The 25622-nt window shown below is 42.0% G+C and overlaps 1 protein-coding gene across 2 annotated transcripts in view; it reads right to left on the minus strand.

Moving 5' to 3' along the window:
* The window catches only part of fgf11a (fibroblast growth factor 11a), a 102755-nt gene that overhangs the window by 12758 nt on the left and 64375 nt on the right, over positions 1–25622 (minus strand). For both annotated transcript variants that reach the window (XM_046065087.1, XM_046065086.1), the window contains one exon: positions 24584–24687. In XM_046065087.1, coding sequence (XP_045921043.1) covers positions 24584–24687 — 104 coding nt within the window. The remainder of the gene's footprint in view (positions 1–24583; positions 24688–25622) is intronic.

Genomic DNA, 25622 nt, shown 5'->3' on the forward strand with positions numbered 1-25622 from the left:
TTATACATGTTTACTCTCCAATTCCACTGGCTCAGCTGGGAATGGGAGGAAATGGGCCCCACATTTCATTGTGACAGGGTTGCAGGAGCATTTGTGGCTGGATCAACAAACACACACACGCACGCACACACACACATGCAGACAAACACGTGTACATGCCTATTCGCCACATGGACGAAGTGGTTCCAGAGCTGGAATATGCCATAACTCAATAGGGTCCGGTTTACCTGTAACAAACCACAATCAACCAGATCCTTCACCCCCTCCATAGCTTGACGACCCCACTGCCAGCCTTCAGCTCTCTCTCTCTCTCTCTCTCTCTCTCTCTCTCTCTCTCTCTCACACACACACACACACACAGACATAGACACAAATAGTTCTGCATTATACAATACGTCAACATCGGAACACCCCCCACCCTCCCTCTCGTTACTGCTCTCACATATTCCCTCCTTGGATCATATTCTGCCTCTCCTTCTCCACTTCATCCCCCCCATCCCTCCGTCATTTGGTAACCTTGTTGAGGAACAAACCAATTTGCAGGATTGATTTGGAGCCTTGATGTGACGGGTGAGCAGAAAAGGCCTGAATAAGGAGTTTGCTCTCTCTCTCTCTCTCTCTCTCTCTCTCTGTCTCTTCTTGTCTGCCACCGCAGGCGCAGGGCCTTAACGCCTGCCTATATCCATTGTACCGCACATAAACAAGCTAATTACATTGACTGTATCGCCCATTCTTTAATTACACATCCATTCACTTAGGCAGCCATTCATTCCCTCACCCACCCATTAACTTAGCTCTAATAGTACACAGCGGAATCCAAACGTCTGGAGTCTCTTGGAAGGTGTAATCAGATTGCTATCATTAACCGTGTTTGCACTGCAGTGTGTTGCATCTCATCTTGAAGCCTGCTTTGTACAGCCTGAAGTTCATTAATTGATTAATTACGTGAATTAAACTGAATCTGGCCAAATGAGTAATGTGTAGGGTGATGCATGTTTAAATGAGTGTGTTTACCAATCCATGACGAACCTTGTGCAAAGGAGGTCTTTTCGATTAGCCATTATCATCCTGGGCGCTAGCAAAGTCAGATTTTCCAATTAAAGACAAAAATTTGGGTGGCCTTTGACACTGTTTCCTACTAGAGTAGTTCATTTATGTTTGTGACCAATACAGGTACTCTACACACTTGAAAGTGTATACTGATCTCCAGTATTTTTAGTCTATAGTGTTGACAGCAAATAAATAGAAAGAAAGCTTAAAACTTCTCCACACAGAGGTTGATCAGCTTTGATCATTACGTATACATTTGATACCTTAATTTCTGCCCTCCGAGTGATCATGCATAAGAAGACAGCTCACAATACAGTAGATTTCAAATTCATGGTTAAATATCATATGCTAGGAGGTAAAATATGGCCTCCAGCAGTGTTAATACTACTTTTCCCAGTAACTAGTAGTGTAACGGATTACTTTTTCAAAACAATATTGTTATTATAGTTACTAATCCAAGTAACTCTGCGTTACTGCGTTACTGAACGCACCATCCTTGACGTGAATGTGCGACTGCGCTGCAGGTCAGCCGCACTGGAGCTTATGTTGTTCAAGTCAGCTTTTAGCCAAGAAGCTAATGGAAGAATGGAGAACGAGGGAGAGAGACGTTATTTCCACAGCTCTCAGTATCTACTGGCATTATTCTGTCACAGCTGCAAAGAACATTGTTCCTTGTTGAACACAGAATTCCCCCTTGTAAAACACCTTTAATTAATATTTCATGCAATTTAACTCAATTTAACTGTAATGCTTAGCATGATACTACGCTGACCAAACCACCCAGCAGGAAAAACAAGACTTACAAGGAGCTTGAATGATTTCATGTGCGCACTCACCTCTGCAAGGCATACAGGGACAGGGGAAAGTGTATTTGCAATGGTCTAAATATTTCCAAAACCTTTTATCAATATACTTCTTACATCTGGCATTTGTAAATATTTGACAAACAAAGTAACTCCTTCTGTATAGGACATGCCAACCATCATGTATCAAAATAAGATCTAATTAAGTCTTTTCTACACTTTTGTCCTGGCCAGAAGCCAACCACATGTACTTAGTCACAGACACACACCCAGGGTGCCATCAGCAACGCCGCTTTATAGGATAACAGACTATTAAGCAGTCATTTATAGAGACACATTATTCACACAGCAGACACACAGGGGACAGATGCACATCTGTCTGCACAGTGATTACTCTGACTAGACTTCAGGCTGATTTCAGACCGATCACTTCCTCGCTTTCAAACATCTCTTCACCTAACAAAACACTAAAGCAGAGGCTCCACTAAATAAAAGCAGCAAAAGCGACCTGTCACCTGATTCCAATTACTGTCATTCCCCCTCATCTGAAAGACAAACCAGACTTTATAATGAGTGCTGCAGTTCCCGATGTGTTCAGCAGGGGCTGCTCCAAACACGCAGGCTGTCGGCGGCTTCTGTCACTTCCCCTGCTGCCGTTGATGCTCCAAAATTAACTCGCGTCTACTTGCCACGCCACAATTCTCAGCTCTACCCAAAGAGCCCCTTTGAGCACGCTAAAAACCACTCGAGTCATACAACAGCCACAAATCCACCCAAGGATTTCTTTCTGCGCTGCTTTTTATGCGCCAAACTCCATGCTGTTTTGTATATATTAAGTAGAATTAGCTGAAATGACCCATTATGTTGCATTTTAAGGGCCTATTAGCAGCTCTAAAAGTTGTTTTTAACTAACTTCAGAAAGAGATTAACTTTCATTTGGCCATGATGCATTTCTACAGCTTTTCAATGTAGGTGGAGACCACTCAGCAGGGTTACATCAAAGTATTTGCCAAAATAGATAAGAAAAATAAGAGAATATGAACAGAGACAGTAAAGAACTGACAGAGACACACCCCCTAATCAGATCAAGTCAGAGTCAATAGAAAGTATCTGAGACCAGACAGTACATTTACTAAAATCCTCTGTTCCACATAGATAGTGTGTACGACGAGGATTGCGTGTGTGTGTTTCTGCGTGTGTGTGTACATCCACTCATGCGTGTCTGCTGTTGTGACAGGGAGACATGACGGATCCCTCTTACATCAGTGGGAGGCCGCCCGGCGCCAGATGACATGCACACACACACACACACGTTCACAACATCAACAGTGAAGGATGGACCGGTAGCCTCCCTCATCATTCACTCCCATAGACAGGAGAGAGAAAGAGAGGGACGGAGGGAGAGAGAGGGAGAGAGAGGGAGAGGGGACAAGATGAAACAAGAGAAGGAGGAGGGGAAATGAAGTGGGGGGGAAAGACGACAAAATAGATGAGGGTGGAGACACAGAGGATGTACAGTAGGATTATTCTCCAGTAATGATACACACACCCTTGCCTCATTTCCATAGGTTGACACTTAAAGACATTATTCAGCCCTGTTCGCAGGCACACCGCTGCTATTAACCATTGCACTCATCTGGGGAATTGATTCTATGTAAGACCTCTGTGAAAAGTCAATAGGCATTAGTCCAGAAAAAACCTGGATTAGGCTTTTATTGGACGCACGACGCGGCCGACGCAACCGAGCGTGAAGAACTTAAAACGATTTACAAGCTGCAATTGGGCACCCACAGGTTAATCCAGGGGCTTTAAGTCGCAGACACCATTCGACCACATCCAAGAGGACAAATGTATTTCACAGCGTCGATAGGGCACATGTGTGAATGAGCCTGTGTGTGTGTGCTCACACGTGTGTTTGTCCTGTAGGCCTACATGACTCAAGAAATGCACGAGATGCGTTACAGCTATAACAACTAACTGCTCGCTGGGAGGTTGGATGGCCTCGTTCAAGCAAAATAGGCTTTTGCAGGTCAGTGTCAGCGTGTGCAATTGATCGACTAGAGAGATATAAGCTTCAAATATGGCAGAGGTGGAAAGATGCCATTGTGCTGTAAGTCTCAAATCATTGAAGTCAAGTCCCAAGTTAGGACAGGTAAGTCCAGGAGCAAGACCAACAAGTCCCAAATAAAATCCAAGTGCTTTGTGTTTTCGTGCCTTAAACAACCTTCTCCAAATGTAGTGCCGTTTTACTTTTTTTTAAAAGAGTAAATTTACAGAAATAATTGATTTTTCCTTTATTATTTTCAAATAAACTTTTAAATGCAAAAGGTGCATATTCCTTTGACACAAGTACAATTATTTGTCATCTCTGAGCTAAATAATTCACATGCAGTGGTTGAATGCCCCTAATTATATTACTTAAATGCATTACTGGGGTGCAAGTACTTGACTAAAATATTTCCATGTCATGCTACTTAACGCTTCTAATCCACATCATTTTAGAGGGGATATAGTTTACTTTTTACGGCGCTTCATTCACTTGTTTGTCATGATAAGGTCAACAGGTCCCGTTTGCTTCACAACTTCAAGTCAGTCCACTGACTGTCTGTCAGATCACATCTTCAACCTCCCTGTCTCTCCCCCATCCCTCCTGTCTCTTCATTTCACAATCCAATAAAAAAGTAACTGCTGTTAAAATATCCTGCGGGAGGGAAGAAAAAAGTTTAAAGGGATGGCTCGGGTTATAAAAATATATGGGATTGATCATGTTTTCTTTCATCCAGAAAGCACTTGCCCCAGTGGCTTTTCTTGTGGCACTGTAGCAGAAGCAGTTTGAGATTGAGATTGTGAAGAAATCAGCTTTATTGGCCACCAAAAGAGATTTGTGTGATGCAATTATGTGTATATAATTTTCTATCATAACGGTACATTGAGAACGTCTGAAGATTGGATAAAAGTTAACATCAGTGCCATTTGATGTTATGCTACAGCTGTGAGTGTTATTTAGCGTTAAATAATAAAGCTACGGGGAAAACAGAACAAAGAAACAGTGGGATAAACCTAACAGTGAAATAAAGTGTCCCTGCATAGTGAATGATGAAATATTTACCTGCAGATGCAACTCTTGTCAGAAGGATAAGAATCAGCACTAAAAGCACACAGAGCAAGGTTAGCCTTATAAAAGCTTGTTTACCAGCAAAACTGATCATTATCTGAGCAAATGAGCAGAAAAAACAACTTTAATTGAGGACAAACAGCTGAGGAAGCATCACAGGAGCTTGCAAAACAATTGTCTAAAGATAGGAGTAATTATCATTTATTAATTTATGCAGAACATGTAGCCCCACTGGCATTCTCTGTAGTGTTATCATCAGCACTGCTCTTTCAAACTCTTTGCAGAAACCATCGCTCAGCATTTAGAGGACTCAGAAACGGTCTACATAAAAAGCTCCATTTCCAAGCCAGCATTGTGCTCTCAGGTGGATAAACTAGCCAGCTCGAGTTTCAAAAAGCTTTAACATCTGCAACCTTTAAGTGAAAAACAACCTCTGTCATTCAAAGCAACTTTGTACGCTCGAGTTTTAAAAGCAACATTTTTCCGGTTGACTTGCACTACAACTGGTAAGCAGGGTTGCTATTTCACATATGCTTCCCTCTGAAAAAGGCTTGTGCCATCTTCACTGTGGTGAAGTGTGTGTGCAAGTCTGCTCTGTTATTGTAGGACAGCACACTGCAACGAAAGAAATGACAAGAGGGGCAAAAGATTGTAGTTCATATTCAAGCTCATTTTAAAGGCCCTTTCAGGCTCAATATATCACAGGTTTGTTAGCATGTAAACTATAACTGGGTTTGATTCACAGTTTGACTGAAATGTATGCCTGTGTTTGATGTAGACAAACCTTTATGCAGCTGTTATGTGTTAGTCTGCATCAAATTAGTGATTCTGGGAGTGGCAGGCTCTAATACAGTTTAGAATTGTGGTGGTTGGAGACCCCTTTGTTTACATTTATATAAGGGATTGATGAAATGTATTTACTCTACATTCATGAGAGCTTTTACATTTGGTGAGCTGTGCTTTCCTAGTCAGAAAATACGCACAGGAAACCCAGTTTTGGTGTGAGGCTGTTTTGTCTGATCCAACGTCGACAATCAACTCAACTTTTAAGCCGAGATGGACAGGAAGTACTTAAGCTTGTAGTTACTCAACTCATGACGGTACTATCTGTTGAATAGACCATATTCCTACACATAAGCCCGACCACACCGTGCACTGTATTACCCGACAGATCAGCTGTTTTGTTCAGTTACAGCGGCACAGCCTGCAAAAACACAATGACGCACCAAGTTTGAAATCTTCAGTCAATGAAGTTTGATTTCAGTCTGATCTCACAACTTTCCTACCCAAACAGCTGATCTGCCATGTAATACAGAGGCACATTTGGGCTTATGCGTGGGAATGTGTGATTTTCGATGAAAAAGGCTGTCAGGCAGCAGGGTAAAGCAGTAAAATTATTGTTAATATAACTAAAGCCCTGGATAAATTTGCTTTTTAACAATGAGACGTCATTGTCCACATATTTGTCTGCGTACTTTGCGTGCACAGGGAGGATTAAACGTGAATCCACTAGGGGGCAGACCAAGACCGGATTATCTCTCGCCAACACCGGATGATCTTCCTTGACAACTTCCGAATTTGCACATCGTAAACAAACCAAACATAGCAACACTCGAGGGGGTTGTGATTTTAATGAGACATCATAACGATCTTGGCAATTGCGGACTAGGTCCAGGAGTTTTATTGTAAACATCCCGCCAAAAATCTACTTTTTTTTTAAGTCTGCTACTGACCCTCTTCTTCTTCTTTTGCATTTAATGCCGGTTGGCAAACCACCGCCACCACCTGACCTACCAGTCAGATTGACATACTGCCCCCTGTTCATGTGCTGAATTACATCTTGCCGATGCGTAGCATTAATTCCTGGGGATGTGCACAACCTACGCTCCAAAGGAACGCAGGATACGTGTAGTAGCCATCTTGCGAGTATGTCCAGGGCTTTACACTTAAAGCATATTTACGTGGCTAAAATAAGTTGTTTTCCGCTGCCACTGCCCACAGCAGTGCATTGCTTAGCTTCTCTGCTGGGACTCTTTGGGTGGGCTGTCGAAAAAACAGTATGTCAGTATGTCGTGTGTCAACTTCTTTGCTACTGCAGCAAAACTAATCGCCCCTCGGGGACAAATAAAGGTCTGGAATTGAATTGAATTGAATTGAATTGAAAACACTCACTTCAAAATACCTAAACTATCACTTTAAAATGTCACACTTGTTTTGTTGCCTTCAAACAGAGGATATGATGTTAGATACAGTATCTAGGCTTGAAAAGTAAGACAACAGTGATTTCTGAATCATCCGACAGTCCTCCCAGCTCACCACAAATCAAACAGACCTCACAACAACCTAACCACTGGCTTTTAAGGTCTTTTCTCTGTCTTATTTCCACCCCTCGGCCTCTCAGTGCTCTTGTGAACTCTCATGAGTGAGTTGCTGACTGACAGAGGAGAGAGAAACAAAGTTTTAAGCATTACAGAGGAGAGGGGTCCTCATCTGAGCCAACATTCTGGCATTTACAGGGATACCCTGAGGAGCGCTGGAGCTCGACCAGAAAACACACCCACAGACACATGTACACCGAATGGCAGCTCCTGCATACACAGGCAAGCGCATGAGAGAATCTGTCCAAAAACACATGTGTAAACAGACATGTCGATGATGTCTGACAATTGACTAAACGAGGCACACGCATGAAACAAACTTTTGACACAAACACACACATAGACATATGAATGGATACCTCAGCAGACACACACACACGCACACAAACGGTAATGGGAACAGCTGGAGAGGGTGCAGGCGGGTGCGCAAGGGGGAAGAAGCAGAGAGGGAGGTAGGGCGGGAGGGATGTCCTCTGCTTCTCACCTTGACTGCCAGACCCTCGCTGTGCGTTTGGGGATTTTCCAAAGGGAACCAGAGATAACCTGCCTTACCTCTAGACAGCATTTTTCATCTACTCCTCTCTTGTCTTCCCTTCCTCTCTGTCTCTCTTCTTTTCTTATCCTCTCCGTCTTCCCCCATGTTTGTTACCAATGCCTTTCTCAAGGCCACATGTGTCTGCGCACTTTTGCAGCCACATCAGAGAAGGAAGGTGTGTTTGTGTGTGTGTGTGTGTGTGTGTGTTTGTGTATGTGTGTGTGTGTGTATGTGAGAAAGACAAAGGGGGGTCGATCAGAGTGCGAGAAAGGAGGGAGAGCAGAGGAAAGGAAACAAGAGTGCTGACTCAAAGAAAAAGAGACAAGCGGTTTCTGACTCGATGGGCGGGTAAGGAAGGTCAGAGGAGAGGAGTTGGAGGCAATGAGTGAGTGTGCGGGGGAGTGTGTGTGTGCAGGCAGCTCGGTCCTCTCAGGTCAAACTGAAAGAAGCCTTTGTTTTTAAGCTTTGTTGAGGGAACTGACTAATTGCCAGTTTGCCACCTGTCAGGTGTGTCTGTGTGTGCTGATGTGTGTATGTTGATGAGGAATCAGGGACAAGAAGTACTTTCGTATACTAAATCCTTATATTTAAATACTATCACTCCATAAACAAATCAAAGATGTATTACGTCAGAAAACATGAATAAAGTGAACAACACAGAATCTACATTATACATGGCAGTACTTGTGGGTATTGTAGACATGTGAGGAAAATGTGTCAGGAGGTCATTCACCAAAATCTGAGGAAGACCTACAGCAACTCTGACAGAGAGCAAGGACTGGGTGAGTGTAACATCTTAATAGAACCCATGAAAACGGAGGTGCAGAGAGGTTGTCCGCAAAGTAAGGGCAAGCTCCGCTCCAGGACCAAGCAGCACCTCGTACAAAGTGTACAAGAACTGTCCCAATCTCCTGCTGCTTCTGTGGAAGATCCTGCGAGTCTTCTGGAGAAGGGGGAAGATCCCATGATGGAGAGTAGCTGAAGAGGTGTAGATCCCGAAGGAGAAAAACTCTACCCTGATACAACAGTTCAGTTCAGTCCAGATCATCATCTCCCTGCTGTGTACAGAGGTCTTCTTCAGTGTCATCTGTGCACTAACCTGGCAAAGAACAACTATATATCGACACATGTCCAGAAGGGTGGCATTTCAGGGGTGCCAGGCTGTCTGGAGCCCACTGCTGTGGTGACACAGCTCATCAGGGAGGTCAGAGAGAACACAGGTAACCTGTCAGTGTTGTGGCTAGACTTGGCAAATGCATATGGCTCCATTCCAAGGACTGGTGCAGCCCGTACCGACCAAAATTCACGTCCCCACCAGAGTCACAGACCGCATGTGTGTTTCTTCAGGGTAAATTAAAATAAGGTGGAACAAGGTGGAGATCTGCACCATCACAGGGTGCACTATCTCTGTGTCACTGTTCTCCCTAGCCATGAACATACTCACTAAGTCTGCTGAACCAGAGTGCAGATGGCCTAGGATGAAATCCGTTCAATGGCAACCACCCATCAGAGCACTAATGGATGACTTTTCAGTCAGATGCGTTTTAAACCGGCTAAATCAAGATCTTTGGTGCTGGGAAAAGTGAAGGAGTAGGACAATATCAAGGGTCAATATTGCAGGCACAGACATCCCAATCATCACAGAAAAACCCTTCAAGAGCTTAGGCAAGGTTTTTGACAGCTTTCTGAGGGACACCACATCCATCCAGTCGACCCGAAGTTAGGCCTTCCTAGGACGCTCCAAGCCTGGGTGTATCAGCATGGCATTCTTCCCAGAATCCTGTGGCCCATCCTCTTCTATGCAGCTTCAATCTTGACAGTTGAAACCTTAGAGAGGAGGGTCAGCAACCACCTCAGGAGACGGCTGGGGCTGCCAAAGAGCCTCAGCAGCATTGCAATCTATGGACACCACAGCACACTGCAACTGACCTTCAAATCCTTGGAGGAGGAATTTAAGGAGTTAGAGAAGTGGTACAGCACAGGGAATCGAGTGAACCCAAGGTGGTTAAAGCAGGGATCCAAGTGAGGACTGGCAGCAAGTGGAAGACAAAGGAAGCTGTTCAGGAAGCAGAGACAAGGATGTGTCACAAGATGCTTGCGGGAGTGGTCACATGACGTCGAGCTGGGCTGGGATCCTTTCCAACTCCCCAAACAAAGTTTGATAACTGATGACAGGTTACTTGCATTTTTACACAGAAAGCTGTTTTGAACAGTCGGACCATACCGTAAATGGTGACGCCTGCATGAAAATTGGTGGGAGTAATGAACTGAGAATGTAACAATGCACTAGCAGAAGGGCATGGGAGAAGACAGTATTCAAAACGCTTTATGAGGAAGGAAATGCTTATGCTTAGACATCAAGTAAAAATGTATTTCGGTGAGAAACACTGGATATAAGAATAACTATTATGACAATAATCTTATTCTTAAAAATCCAGGACTGAGTGCTGCCTCACTCTCCAAGGTGCTGATACAGCTGCAGGAAGCAGTTAGGGAGCTAGCTCTCTTTCTCCTGGGCCCACATCAGTGGGAGACTGCTGACAGCTGTAACTTTCTGCCAATAACATGTCATATCATTAACTTCACCTGTTTCCTAATGTGTACATATGGACATAAATATATATGTATATATATATATACATATATATATATATATCAATGTCATGTGACATGCAGCCCCGGGGAAAGCCGGACCCAATTTCTAACCAGCATGCCTCATGTTAAGTCCAGCATGCATCACGTTAAGTTAGCGCTGTGCAGCGCCGCATTAAGGCATACGGACCTAATGTGTTGTGTCTACAGCTGGTTTATGCTGCCCTCTAGTGGCCAAAACATCTATTGCAGGTTTTACACGACTCTTCTGCAAGCAAGCTATAAGAAGAAGCAAAAATTATATAATGTACAGTGTAACTTGTTTGGAAGAAGCTATCTTGGTATTCTCAGTAACATGTACATATCATGGCAGAGGCTACAAAGAGACCGAAGAAGACGTCAGAGAAATCAAGGAAAAGAAAAAGAGAGTGTGCCTGAGCAAGAGACCAGACAAGAGTAAGTATGGGAATATGCTTTACCTATTGGCATAGGCTAAAAGAGCTGAAAGGATGCAAGACAGATGCAGATCTTGCCTTCTTTCTGTTGGACTCGTCAGTAAAAACTTATTAACTGTCTTGCTATGTCTTGTGTTGTTGCATTTATTTATGTTTTTATTTATGTATGTCTGTGTTAGCAAAGTTGTTGACTTAGAAAATCAGACAGAGGATTACCCTCTAGCTATAAATCTCGAGTTGGTGTTAACAAACGTACTACATTACAGGGACGTAGGTATAGACAGTGCACTGGGGCCCGCGACGGGAGCGGCCCGCCAAGTTACGAACTAGACTTTGTCAGTTACATGGTATAACCATATCCTGTGTTATCACTCAAAGTAAACACCCAATACACATCAAATTTTTTCGACGATGGTGACGAGTCAGGGAGCGAGAACGAGTTGGTACAGCTGTCTTTATTGACAGTGGTGAATTACACTAGTGCCACAAAATTGCACAAAAAGAACAAGTCTTACATGATGTTGCTTTAAGGTCTCACTTTGTTTATATACAGTATAAAATGGAGTTGGTGTGTGAAAAAGAAACAACTGCAAAATTCAATTAATTTCATATAGTGATGTGTAGTAGATGTGCACATGGTTACCAAAAATCAACCAGACTTCAATTCATTTAATTATTTAAATGTTTTAAAATTAAAATGTATTTCACTATAATTTCAAAATCATCAGTTTCTATCCTTTGGATATTGCCAGTTGCCTATCAATCAACAAAGAACATTATTTGGGTGTGTCTCTTTGCATAAGTTCTCAGGGAAGTTAAAGAGGACATTCCTTAACAAAACTTCTCCAAGTATATCCTCATCCCTACATGAATCCTGTGACCTACTCTTCACATAAGATCTGCTAGAAAAACCAGTGAGCTATCTTGAAGAGACCATCCCCATATGCATATGCTCTCCCTCCCTCCCTCACACACACACACACACACACACTCACTCTCTCTCTCTGTCTCTGCCAGTCTCCACAGAGAAAGGAAGTGCTCGCTGTTATAGAACAGTGAAGATGGATGTGGTAACTTTCTATATCACCAAAGACCATCAATTCCAAATAACTGGTTTTGCAAGACATAGCAGCAAAATACATGAAGAACAACTTCACTCATAAGAAATCATTTACAGAACTTTTTCTACCGTATTAATGCTTGATATTCTAAAAATCATCATTTAAATATATCTACACACACAAGTGTGTGTGTGTGTGTGTGTGTGTGTGTGGATTGTTAGTACTGCTTTGAATGTGGAACAGGGCTCTACCCTGTCATCAGGGACAGTCATAACTAGCCACGATGCAGCAAGGCTATTGTTTTGGCTGTGGATATAGCTGCAGCATTTTAAGGTGGATATGAAATCCTGTCTCTTGTCACCTCTTCCTCCACTTCCTCATCCTTCATGATGCCCCACATCTTCTTTTTGCCCATTCCCCTGCCCTTCCTTCCTCATCTCTTTCTCATCTGTCCCTTCCCTTGTTCCACTGGTCCCGCCCTCCCTCTTTCCCTCCTCTCTGAGGCTGGTCATGTGAGCAGAGGTGTTCCCTATTTAGCGTCCGGTGCCTCTGTGCATCTCTAAAGGAGTCCCCAGTGGAGAGCTTTAGAAGCCACAAACAGTGCAGAGAACAGGCAGGGAGGGGGGAGAGAAAGACAACAAGCAAATTAGAGGTATGGTAGGAGTGATAAATAGAAGTAGAAGGTGATCAGGGAATGAATAAGCACCAAGGTAAATTAGAGAAATCAGGGGTGAAGTCTTTAAAATAACATATAATATTTGGTTCTTGAAGCTTGCTCTCATATGGTGTGCATTCAGACTGTAGGCCAAAGTGACCAAAATCCGATTGCTCATATGTGACTCAGATCAGATCTTTTTATAACAGTGTGAACAGCCCAAGTCACAAGGAATCTGATCTTTTCCAGTTCGGATTGAGGCCACTTTCATATGTGGCCACAAAAGCCATAATTAAAACAAGTGGCTCTCTTTTTTCTCTACCTTGCTGTCATCTGCTTACAAATTCCTTTTCTTCCACCTGAAATCCACCTGGTCGCAAGCTCTCTTATGAGACAGAGAGGGAGTGAGTTGTGGGGCAGATGCATTGTACAGCGCCAGAAACTGTCATGGAAAGGACAGAAAGTCGTGAACATTTGTCATAATTCAGGAGAAATGTGACCCCGGGAGGAAACTGTGAGCGGACATTGAAATACAGGAGTCTCCCAAATCGGGAGGGTTTGCAGGTATGAGCAAACTGAAGCTACGTGCTCCTTGTTGTTGTGGTGTTATTTTTTTGCACATGCGGGTTACTTTCAGGCCGTCGACAGTTCACACAGGAGTCTGATATGGGCTACATTTAGACAATAATGTGAACTGTTAAACAAAAATATCTGATATGGGAAAAAAATCGGAAAAGAGCATTGAGGCCTGCATTGTGAACGTAGCCATAGACCACGTGCAGAAGTAGTCGGTTAACTACTGTAGGAGTCCACCTAACTGCTAACGCCAGTCAGTACATGCTAGCACTTTTCAGTAACCCTAGCTTTCTGGGCTTTGTTCTATTTTCTGTGCACTTCTGTGTACCCCGTTTTTTTCTTGGGATCATAATTTAATTAGATATTACTGAAGAGGGGGAAAAGCTGTCCAGGCTAATAAGCTTGCTAACTGTTAGCTGTTAAATGGGACAATAAGTTCACACAATTTATTCAAAATACATATTTGTACCATCAACTCCTGTCTCGTAACTGTATGCATCATGTAAAGCAAGAAGCAGTTTATAATACGACAGAAGAGACTTAAATGCCAGTGGATGGTACATCAGCTAATAAACTACACTAGCAATATAAAAACAAACCATAGCTTCCTCCATTTTGAGCTCTCCATTTCCCCAAAGGTCAGCACTGTCAAGGCAGCTTGCTGTTGGTCAGCTGCATGAATTTGTGGCTCAAAGGTTAGCAAAAGACTGTCCTCAAGAAGAACAAAAGCATCAGCCCCAAATCGACATTCATTTACTCCCAAGTGACAACGCGCTTTGCTTGTAGTAATGCATTGTAGTTATAAAGGGACATAGTTCCAAATGATGTTGTCCTGCTGATAGGGGCGTCAGACATATTTTACATGTCAGAACACCTTTGAACTGAGTTTTGCTTGCATGTAATGCTGGTGATCTAGTAATAAAATCTCATACTGTCTTTAAACCTAAATGGACAACAGTGTGCATTAAATATGGAAATTTTTTACATCTTACATGTGAAAAATCTCTCCTCAGGCATCCCAATATGCTATCAATACCATCTCCTGAAATTGTATGTGAAAGGGTTTTGTTTCTGCCTCCTATCCTTCCCTCCACAGATTCTCAGTATTGGGTCGTAAGTAGAGCTGTGTTTGTTCATCCTCTGAGTGTAGATCCACAATGTCATCCAGCAGAGTAAAGTTTTACCTTGGCAAACTTTCCCCTGTTAACTGCAGTGAGTCTGGCCAAAGCTGGTCCTGGATATCGGAGTCCGGCCCAATTATGTCTGCCTACCTCTGTCAGATTGTTTATACCTGGCTGCACATGTGTGTTTGTGGGAATGTGGAGGGTGGCTAAATTGCACAGGGGAGTGTGTGTGTGTGTGTGTGTGTGTGTGTGTTTGTGTGTGTGTGTGCAAGTTAACTTTTTGCTGTGTGTGTGTGCCTTTTACAGCATCTCAAAACACCATGCCACCCCCCCCCTCCCGTCCCGCCATCCACACATCACTCCTCCATACCTCTCCGCTCCACCATTTCTCTACCCGGGAGGCTTTTCCAGAGCACACGGCTAATAAAGTGGGCCATGTCTGCGGCTGAGCACTATTTTTATCAGAAAGCAATTTTCAGGAGGTGCCCACAGGTAAGCGGGTCCCAGTGCCTCAGACAATGGAGCCATGACAAGGAGTTTCCCCCCGCCATTAACCTCTGCTGAGCCAATCCCGAATGCCCCGCTGCTTCAGGAGCACTGAACAGCCACCACATAGACTTGGTCCTTGTCCCTGTATTAATATCAAGACCTCCAAAAACAATTGAATTGTTTAGTGTTTTCTTAGAATTATTAGTAGTATTAGTATGTATGATTTAGGATTCATAGGGCAGTAGACATGATGGAAAGAGAGGCAGTGGATGGGAAATGAAAAGAGATGTACTGTGACCAGATGAATAAAGGTACTGCAGAGGTGAAGGCGACTGAGAGAATGATGAAGAGGAGGTGTGTATTGTTAGGGATGTGTAAAGACAGATGGATACACACAGCCCATCTGGCCCCTCTTTTTATACAGCTGGATATCCAGCACTGCATTGAAAAAGTTACTGTTCCTGCATGATATCACCACAGAGTCAGGCTTCATTTATTACTGATTATTATTAGCCCTGAACTGCAGCAAAGTGAAATTTTTAAGTGTATAGATGTAGGTCACTCAAAGATGAGCGTTTTTGCTCAGTATTTCCTCTCTTACACTGTAGCTGACACTGTCCCATGGAAAATTTCTGTCACATGGAAGGGGTAGAAAAAATATCACCAACACGTGCACGAAATATCCAATGAGCCAATAATCAACACGGTGACCAGAGGCTGCAGCGAATTGAACTTCAAGAAGAATGAATCAGGTCCACAGGACATCCACTATTACATAATTGCAGCAGTCTGTGGGTGCATGTGTATTCACCTAGTCCAATGCAAGATATTTAATATAATATTACATAAGAGTTATGAATTGGTGCTACATAAATAAAATTAAATTGAACTAAACCAGGACCATTCTCATCTCAGGGTGTCCAATACCAACGCTTTTAGAAAAAGTGACAAAACATAGTTATTTGAAATATAGTTATTTGACGCTGAAGGGTACCTTCGGCGTCAAATAACTATATTTCATAGAGTCTCATAGAGACTACCCGGGGCGTCTCTATGAGACGCTTCCGGATGCTAGCTAGCACTTCCGGTCGTGTTTAACGTCAGTTAAATAACGGTATTTGCATAACTTATGCAACTTACGTAACCTCCATAACTGACACTGACATTTTGTGGGTCATAAACAAAAGCAAACTAATTTTTGAGTATGGTTCATTTGATCCATTGTTAATGTAAAATATTGATTTGTGCAGCTTTAACTAACTTTAAGTTATATTTTAAAGCAGGACTAGTAATAGAGTATTTTTACATTGTGGTATTTTTTTTATTTTACTTCTGAATCTGAATACTCTCCCCTCCAATGACTACATAGTTGTGCATAGCCCCACATCTGCCCTGTCACATTTCTAATCAGTGCTTCAGTCATATTTTTGGAGCTGTGCTGCAAAATGTTATCCCAAAGCATGCCACTTCCGTGTGTCTTGGACTTGCTGCATTATGCCCTTAAAATTAGCATTCACCTGGGACAGCTGTCACTGTTCTAGCCCCATGGCAGCTTTGCTGACCAGCATTAAAATGGAAGACTTCAACTAACATCACTTGATTGGTATGTGGGCAGATGCTTCACTTCAGCCAAAATGTTAAGGAACATGCTGTCACAGAAATGTATTTAGTACCTCTACGCGTCTTTTCCACATCAGCGTCCGTTCACATTACATTAAGAAATGGATAATGTCCTCGAATAGATATGAACAGACATTTAGTATTCTGTATATGGACAGGTTTGCAGTTACAATGAAAATGTGAGAGAGGAGAGCTGACTGTGAGAGGGAAAGGTTTCAGGGCGAGGAGGCAGAGGACAAAGGGAGAAAGGGGAAAAGGAGAACAGAGAGGTAGAGGACAGAGCTAGGACAAGGGCAGCAGATAAGGGACACATCATCAAGACAGGGCTATATATTCAGAATAAAAGAGGTTCACGGTGTGATAAAAAGCATGTGAGGAAGAAAGTACTGATGGCCGCAGAGCATAGAAAAAGACAAACCATCGAGAGGCCAACAGACACAAACAGCCGGACAGGGAGTGAGACAGACTGACAGGCGAGTAAAAGCTGTACAAGTGAGACAGAGGGGAGATAAAGGGAGATGGGGGAAGGAGGGGGGAAGAAAGATGAGTACGGAGGCGGTTGTTGCTCCCAGCGGAGACGTTATGTTCGCTATGAGCCTGGGCCTGTCAGGCCATCCGTCTCTTCCTCTCTCCCTCCCAGCATCCATTGCCACTCATCTCCCCTATTCTTTCTCTACCTTCCTCCTCTCAAGACAACGACAACAGTCAGCCCGGTTTGTTGTTACTTGTGGTACGAGTCAGCCTATCCTGCCTATCAAACTGCCCTGCCACCCACTCCTCAAGGAGTTTGAGAAACCTTGGCCTTGAATACAGATTCGTGTGTGTGTGTGTTGTATGGATACACACAAGGAAGCTTTGCACTATATGTATGAGACGGTAAAAAATCTAATAAAAAAGTGCCAGCTTTTCATTCGGTCTGATGCTTGTGTGTTAAGCTTAGGTGTCAGTGGGTGTCTCATTTTAAACCTAAGTCCATTTCCACCCTGTACATTTTAATGTAAATGTAGAAAAAACGGTGCTTCGCAGTCACTCACTCCTCTGTTCTCCTTCTCACCTCTATTATCATCTCGTTTTATCCTCCTGAAACAAAAGCAAGGACAAAAGGACATTTGCTCCATCATTTAGACTTTCACTCCTGGAGTGTTACTTATATATTTCTTATAATGTCTTTCTCCATCTCAGTGATAAATAGGTGATCCTTAAATGGCAGGGCTGGACTGGAATGTTTGGAAATTCATCCCTCTTCAGTAAAGTAATTCCGGTTTATTTTTTCCCTTGTCCTGGCAGGAGCTCCTTTCACTGCCGCTGTGTTAAATGTGTCTGGAGGTTTAAGTGTCGTCTGGTCAGCCAAACACGCGAGTTGGGGATTTACCACACTTGCATGTGATCAATAATTCATGCTGTGTGTTTGCAGGGGAAATACCACTGTGCAAACTAAAGTAATCAAACTCCATACATGTAGATACTTAATGGGTATTAAAGTTTAATTTGAATTCTCCTCGTTTTTGTTTAAAGAAACATACATTGTAAGGATACAGCAGCTATTGTGCATATTTTTGAAATTTTCAAGGAGCTTGAAACAGTATATGGACAGACTGGTGCAGCCTGCAGCTTCAAGCTGCTGGATGAGAGTTTCCCATGGCAGGAGTTGACCAATGTCTGGAAGGCGGTATTGCTAGAAGACGTGGCTTCAACTTCTTCATGTTACTATGACGTTGCAGCCTACAAATGGTGATTCAAGGATTTTCCCCTTTTCAACACGTCCACATAACATTATCTATTAACTGTTAGTTTGCTAATGGTACTGATATCCCAGCCCGTTCTCATTCCCAGAGCGACAAATAGCTATGCTTTGTGACGTCTTTTGGCGTCTGGTACCAACACACATGCTTGCTAACTTAACCGCGGAGCTTTACACGTACAAAAACAACACTTAAGGTTACACAGGGCGTTATAGAGCGACACAAGTGGTCTTGAAAAAGTTTCCAGATGTGACGGGCTGGAATGAGAACGAGTTGGATATCCACTTTCTTCCTTTAGGTAATTACAATTTTGACCAAATAAAAACACAAATCAACAAACACCATGGATATATATGCACTGCTTGGTAGATCCCTTTGACCTCCCTTTCTGAGGAGACAGGTAAAATATAATTTCTCTATGGGCAGCAGTGACCTTGACCAAGAATTGCTTATGGGACTTTGTCATCCTCTAATCACTCATTGTCTTCCTTGTTTACAGGCGAATTTCTCATATATGATAAAAGTGGAATACATGATCAAGTGCATTTCATCAAAAGCGCTGTAAGCACTGTGTTCAGGCTGTCTAATTAGCTTGCAAGATAAAATGAGGTCACAAATATTTGAAATGTTTATAAAAGGTGACATCATTAAATTAGATTCGGTGAGAAATTACATTTCAGTGATTCTCATGGGGAAAATTACTTGTGGCAGCAGAGGAGTAGAGAATATAAACAAGTATAGAACCAAGAAAAACTACTGAAGATTGTACAAAAAGAAAACCACATCAAAAGGAGCTTGAAATGATGCAACTGATAAATGAAGATAAATGACGGGGCTTTAGAAAGCCAAGCTGGAAAACTACTTTTCTCCTTTCTCTGAGCCATTACTGGCAAATGTACAGCTGGGAGGAGGTACTTCATTTGCAAATCCTTTAAATAAGTGTTGTAATTATCTGCTTGTGTGTGTGCGGTTGCAGAAGGGAACGCATCTGCCACAGAGGCCCATGAAAGATTAATGCTGAGTAGCCACTGGAACACTGCCGCAGCCGAGATGAGCCTTTGTTATTGCTACAAAAAGGTAACAGGAAACACCTCTCAACCCTGGTTCCATATTTTTTTATCCTGATTCTGTTGATTTGAGCCTGAGAAAACAAATCATGAGGATGTAACTGCCAGTCTTGTCTCCTAGAAATTACGTTCATACTACTTCTTTGCAAATTAATTTAGCATGAAACATAAGACAACTTTAATCAACATAATCAGGAAACATTGTTATTTAGTATTTAGCATAGTGAAAGTATTTGCAAATCATTCACTTCTATTTTATTTATTTTCAAACAATAACTCCCTTTTGGATTCAATATCCACTCTTAACAGCTAAAGCATGATTGAACTTTTATTGAGCTTTTTTATGGTCATATTCAGCACTCACAGTTAATAATAACTTTAAGTTAAGTTAAGTTAAGGTTATGGAAATATCATCGTCTCTCATCGGTTAAATATTGACAGAGTCAACAGTTTTCCTATTAGCTCCGTTTTACTTACCTGTGGGGATTTCGGACACTGCCTTTAACTGCCAGGTGATGCTGAGCAGCTAGCATACAGGAGGCAGATTTAGAGCTTTTTTTGTTGCTGAAACAGCTGCCTGCTGCATCTGAATACAAGGTTGATAGGAGCAGTGAGTGTGAACTAAAGCAGTACAATTTTGACCCATAAAACCAAACCAAGGAGCTGAAAGATGCTAAAGCACTTCGTCCAACTGAGTTGAAGTGTGCGTTCGTCACTACAAGCGACCTTTTTGCACATACACATAATTTGATCCGTTGTTGATGTGAAAATATTGTTAACAGCAGCTTTAAAGGAGCATTTTAACTTTTAGAATTACAACACATTCACCTCAATCAGTTCGCAATGTAAACATGGCAGCCCCTTATGTGGTCACAGTTTTGCAAACCATCTTTCTGTCCCTCTGCAATGCAGACCAAACACCATCCACAAACTAACAGCCATTATCTCAAACATCTTCCTCATGATAAATCATTAAAGAAAGCACACATAAGAAATTGAACAACAACAGAGTTTCTCCTCCTTCCTCTCCTTCTCCCACATCCCCACAGTGCAGTTTCCACTACAGTAAGCAAAAGGAAATGTGTGTGTACCCATGACCTAAAATGGCACATGTAGCAAAATATTTTCCGAAATTTCTACATATTCATGTTAAGATTTTACATCAAGGTTATTTCTTTGACTGCTTGCTAAAATTTCCCTTACCCTGCGGGGGATGACGCAGGGGCCTTGTTCCCTGCACATGCTAGCGGTTGCATAACAGGGTGTTAAGGATCTGCACTGCCTCTCTCCGGAACCCTGAGGGCAACGAGCGCAAAACATGCCTTCCTCCTCTATTTCTGTTCTCCGACTTTTTCTCTATCTCTCTGGTGCTCACATTTGCAAAGAACAATAGCAGAGCAGGTAGTTTAAGTTGAAAGGGGGAAAATTACTCCTCTTCTCCTGTGTCCTCCCTCCTTTTTCATCTGAGGGATTTTCTCGAGCCCCCCCCCCCCCTTTCTGTTTCTGTCTCTCTGTGGTTTTTTCCCTTAGTGAAAATGGGTCACCTTTCTTCTGTCAGGAGAATGCTTGGGTAAGTATAACCTCTATGTGTGTGTGTGTGTGTGCATGCAAGGTTTTTACTGTCTAGGGGGGTTCCAAGCCCTGGAAAAGTCATGTGCAAGGACCATTTTCTGGGGCTCATTAGGGGAAAAGTTTTTTGGGCTAGCGTTATAGTAGGGTTAGGAGAAAGGTTAAAATATGTATTGGGGTTACTTTTATCATTTCGGCAAGTTGCAATGACAGTTAAGGCTACAATACTCAAAACTTCTTCTGACTTTTTTTCAACCTTATTGTCGTCAAAGTGGCCACTCAGATCATTTTTTCCCTTGGCACCTTCGTTGCACATTACAAATGAAAGTAAACACAGACCATGCCAAGTTTTCTATTTGCACAACTTACATTACTTACTTACTTGCTACACATTGAACATGCATACGTATATAACATCTTCCTTGTAAATCTACATATACTTTACACATTATATATGTGTGTAAATGTAACAATAAACATCTTTTTCCATGTGTGTATCGTGGAGTGCATTACATTGTGCAACCTTGTGTAATGACAATAGAGCTGAACTTTGAGAAAGTAGTTGTATAAAAGGTAGCGTGCTATATGTGTGAGACTATGTCATAAATGTTTTTTATTACTACGGATGAATATGTAGCATTGATTTGCTAGTTGGCTAACCAAACAGCTTGATTAGCCTGCAAGTAAATACATATGCAGCTACTAATCTAATCCAGTTTCTGTGTTTACTTTAGTTTAAACACTGAGACAAGCTCTTGGAATGACAGAATTGAAGTTCATTTGTAAAGCTTTAGAGGGCTTGCGCTGTTTCACAGATGGTGTGTTGTTTTGGGGGGCGTTTCCAAAATCTCTACAACAATGCAAAGTTCTGTTACGTCTCTTCAATTTGTGGTTGGCAAAGTGGTAAGCTGTTAGAAAAGAAGGACCGACATTAACCAGTGTTCATGTCTCAACAGAATGATGTTCACCTACTGTAGATGAGGCAGTAAGCAAGGGACTTTGTGTATATCTCTGTACGTGTGTTTTCCAGGCTGATAGAAACCCTGCATCCCCTCTCTTTGTCTCTGGCAGTATGCATGCAGGCAGTGTTGGACTTTCATGTGAGAGCACCATTGCACTTCAAACAAGATCTCAAACACATTGACTGTGTGCCTAAAGGAGAAAAAAAGCTGAAAAAAGAGATTCTCTCTGCATCCTGATAGAGTGCACTCGGATCCACCCTCTTGCCTCTTCATCTATTCTTCCATCTACCTGTCAAATCTGTGGCTCGGCTGTGCCGCTTCTCTCTGCACATCAATGTGAAACAACTCTCTGGAAGCACCGCATGAGCTGTTTCACAAGTTGTAGAATGCAAGTGCTGCTGTGACCGAGAGTGGGAAACCGTTTCATGCACAGACACATGCAGATATGACACACAGTTACACAAGTCACCACCTCAGCCACTGTCACCAGTGCGAGTAAAAGGGAATCAGGATGGGGTGAAAAGTTTCAGAGTGTCAGACTACAGCATTATGTCATGACGGTGTGTGTGTATTAATCGTAGTATACTTAGGGGTATAGACAGCTCATCATGTTACATTGCTAATTGCTAATATTAGACCATAGAAACAGGATATTTCTGGTTTAGTTTTTTAAAACCATTAATCTGCTGCTTCTTCTAACGCTAGCCTCTTGTTGAAGACAAGGTGACTTTATTAAATACATTTGTATGGCAAAAACATTGAGAGATCTTGACCTTAGAAAAAGTAAGATTAGGTTAAAAAGCTTGATTAAAAAGTGTGACCTTGAATTACGTTACACATAAATCCAATGTTATGCATACTGAGATGTGAATTTCACTTCCATCCTATCCCTAGTGACAACACAACTTGCATACTTGTTATACTGTAAATGTGAGATAATATGAAAAGGTCTGTGCCTATATGAAGCTAAACATCCAACCATCCATCCATCCATCCATCTTCAACCGCTTTTCCTGTGTAAAGGGTCTTGGGGTGAAGCTAGACATGCGTGTTTAATTTGACAAACCAGGCATTAAAAAGTTTAAAGTTTAAAAAAAAGTTTCACTTTTGTTGAATAAATTACTGCAAGTTGGAATAACTTTATTTTTTAAACCCAAACACAACGCATGTACATACTGTATATGCTAATAAGCTAATAGTGTGGCCATTATGTGGTCATTTACTCAACTCATCCTTTTAAGTTACAAGACTGAGCCCATGAAAAAACAGATAAGTGGACAATTTCAAGCAATACTGGATAACTACGAATAGACAGCTAGATTTAGAAAGTATTTCATCACCTCCAATCAGGCCTCCCTCCAAATTGCACAGGCAGCTAGGTAGGTAGGCAGGTATCGAATGAAACGTTTGGCTGTGCTTATACAGTGGAGAATTTCAACAAATAAAACAAAAAATGCGTCTGAAATAAATTGCCCGACCCAGATTAAAGTTGACCTAAACACAAAGACTTGATAATTAATTATCATATTATATATAATAAGATTTTAGGGTTAAGTACATTATTTTTCAGGACTCACTCACCATTGTTGAAAATACTAGCTTGGTTTGTTGGCACAAAATCATGTCTTTCTTTGAAAGCAACAACTTGTGCTCTGTATTTATGCCAAAAATATAAGTTGACATTTTTACAATACACAATCTAAAACTGGCATCTGCAAAGCTTCTTAAAGGTTAAGTCTGTAAGTGTTAGTGGTGAGGGTTGCGAATTGCATCTAACTGCTCACTCACAGCTCCCCCCTCCCTTTGCGTGTAGAAGAAACTCTTGTGCTAAATAATACAGTATGTGTGGTCCTCTATATGTTCAAATTTCTCTTATCTTCTTACAACTTCTTACGACTTCTTCTTCGTCTTCTCCTTTTTTTCGGCTTTTTTGGGCTACTGTAGAAATGTGGTGGGACAACATGGCGACTTCCATGCAAGAAGTGTGTAGATAGAAATGGCTCATTCTAAGACATAACGGTTCACTATGTAAGGTCTTTATACACCACTGAAAACATTGTTATGCATATTATATTCCATCTCTGTCAATAGATCCTCCTACATATTACACACTCGGCCTTTAACTAACATATGAATAATATACCCATCTGTATGGTGAATTATCGTAACACACTGCACATTTATTGTGAATGAAGGCTGTGGACAATGCTATTTACAAATGGTGATCGATTTGTCTGGTTTGTATTGTATTACTTGGCAATGGCTATGAAGTAAATGAAAAATGGAGCCTGGGCAATGCAATTGAAACACAAATGTTTATATTTCCATACATCTAAATCAAGCAGAAGCCCAGCAGCATCACACTTTGCAAGATGGAGAATTTCTGAGCATCATCATTTTTTGTGAATGACCTTTTTTTTCACTGCAGAGATCAACAGTTTGTGGTAAGTTACAGTAAACATTTCAGCTCTGTAAAATGTAGAGGCCTTTTGTTATTCTGTGACTTTTAAAGACAATATAAAGACATCACAAGTCACTTTCACAATTTTTCCACATAGACTTTCATAACTGCATGTAACTCCTGACATATTTCTGTATTACCTTCATTTTAAGAAACACTACTGCCACATTTAAAATGCACGTGTTGCTGCCCCAAACTGCCTACTGTGTTTTATTAGATACAGAGCCAGTGGTGGGGTGGCACTTTTTCAACCAGGACTGGTGTAATGAATTTACAAATCAAGTCTTTAAGGGCTTACTGCATTACTGTACTGTATGTGCTGACCGTACCGAAGTGTAGAGGTAGCCCTCGCTGTTCATGGCAACGTAGAGCCCTGTCTTGGTGCTCTGGATGGCCACTATCCTGAGCCCCACAGGAATCAAGTTGAACTGCACTGCAAAAACAAAAGAGGGAAGGGGTTGTTAGAGCAATCATTCTTTCTCTTAAACGCTCACAGTGCTTCCTCGTGGCATAAAAACACAATTGCTTTCCATCTGTCTCCTATTTCATCCTCCCTGGTGTACAGTATATCTGTCAAAGGCGGGAAAAGGACGTGTGTGAGAAAGAGAGAGGGAGAGACAGGGAAGGATTATGAGGGGGAGATATAGGAGGAATGAAGTTCGGTTGCTGGTACACCGGAGGTGAGACAAAGCTGGGAGTGACAGTAAGGAGAACTCCCCTGCAGGAGAGAGAGAGAGAGATAGACAGAGCTTGGATTAGCAGAGAGCTTTAAGGATACAGTACATTAGCAGTGACATCTCCTTAGCCTTCTTTGAATTCATTTCCTCTGTCCCGACACAGTAAACAGCACTTTGGAATGCAGTTCGCTGAATCCGCTACCTGCTGAACCTTGGATTTCTTATGTGCATAGCTCTCCATATAAAACTACCTTCAACATGGCCACTGGGACAACACTCACACTGTGTATTTGTGTGTTTGAATCAAAAGTGTCAACAGTGGGGTTACCTGCATGTGCTTGCCATTTGTTGTACCATTTGTTGTACTGTACATGCAGTTCTGTATGTTCACGTTTCCTGTGTATTCACGTGTTTATCCTTTTGAGACCTCTTGAGCGAGTGCAATCTAAAACAGTGTCTTACATAATCTGACATGGTAAGCTGAGTGATACTGACAAAACAGCCTCTGGCTGCCAGCTGCTCTATGGTCACATTGTTATGATGACCAAATGCTCCCATGACGATTAAAGTCAATGAAGCATTTGGATTGAATCCGGGATGAGAAAGGCGACCAAAACAGACGAGCTTAAGAAGATTGAAAACAATAACCGCTCTAATTAAATTATTCAAGGAAAGGAATATCTCCACATTT

The sequence above is a fragment of the Micropterus dolomieu genome, linkage group LG12, assembly GCF_021292245.1.
Source record: "Micropterus dolomieu isolate WLL.071019.BEF.003 ecotype Adirondacks linkage group LG12, ASM2129224v1, whole genome shotgun sequence".
In the NCBI taxonomy this organism is placed as follows: Eukaryota; Metazoa; Chordata; class Actinopteri; order Centrarchiformes; family Centrarchidae; genus Micropterus; species Micropterus dolomieu.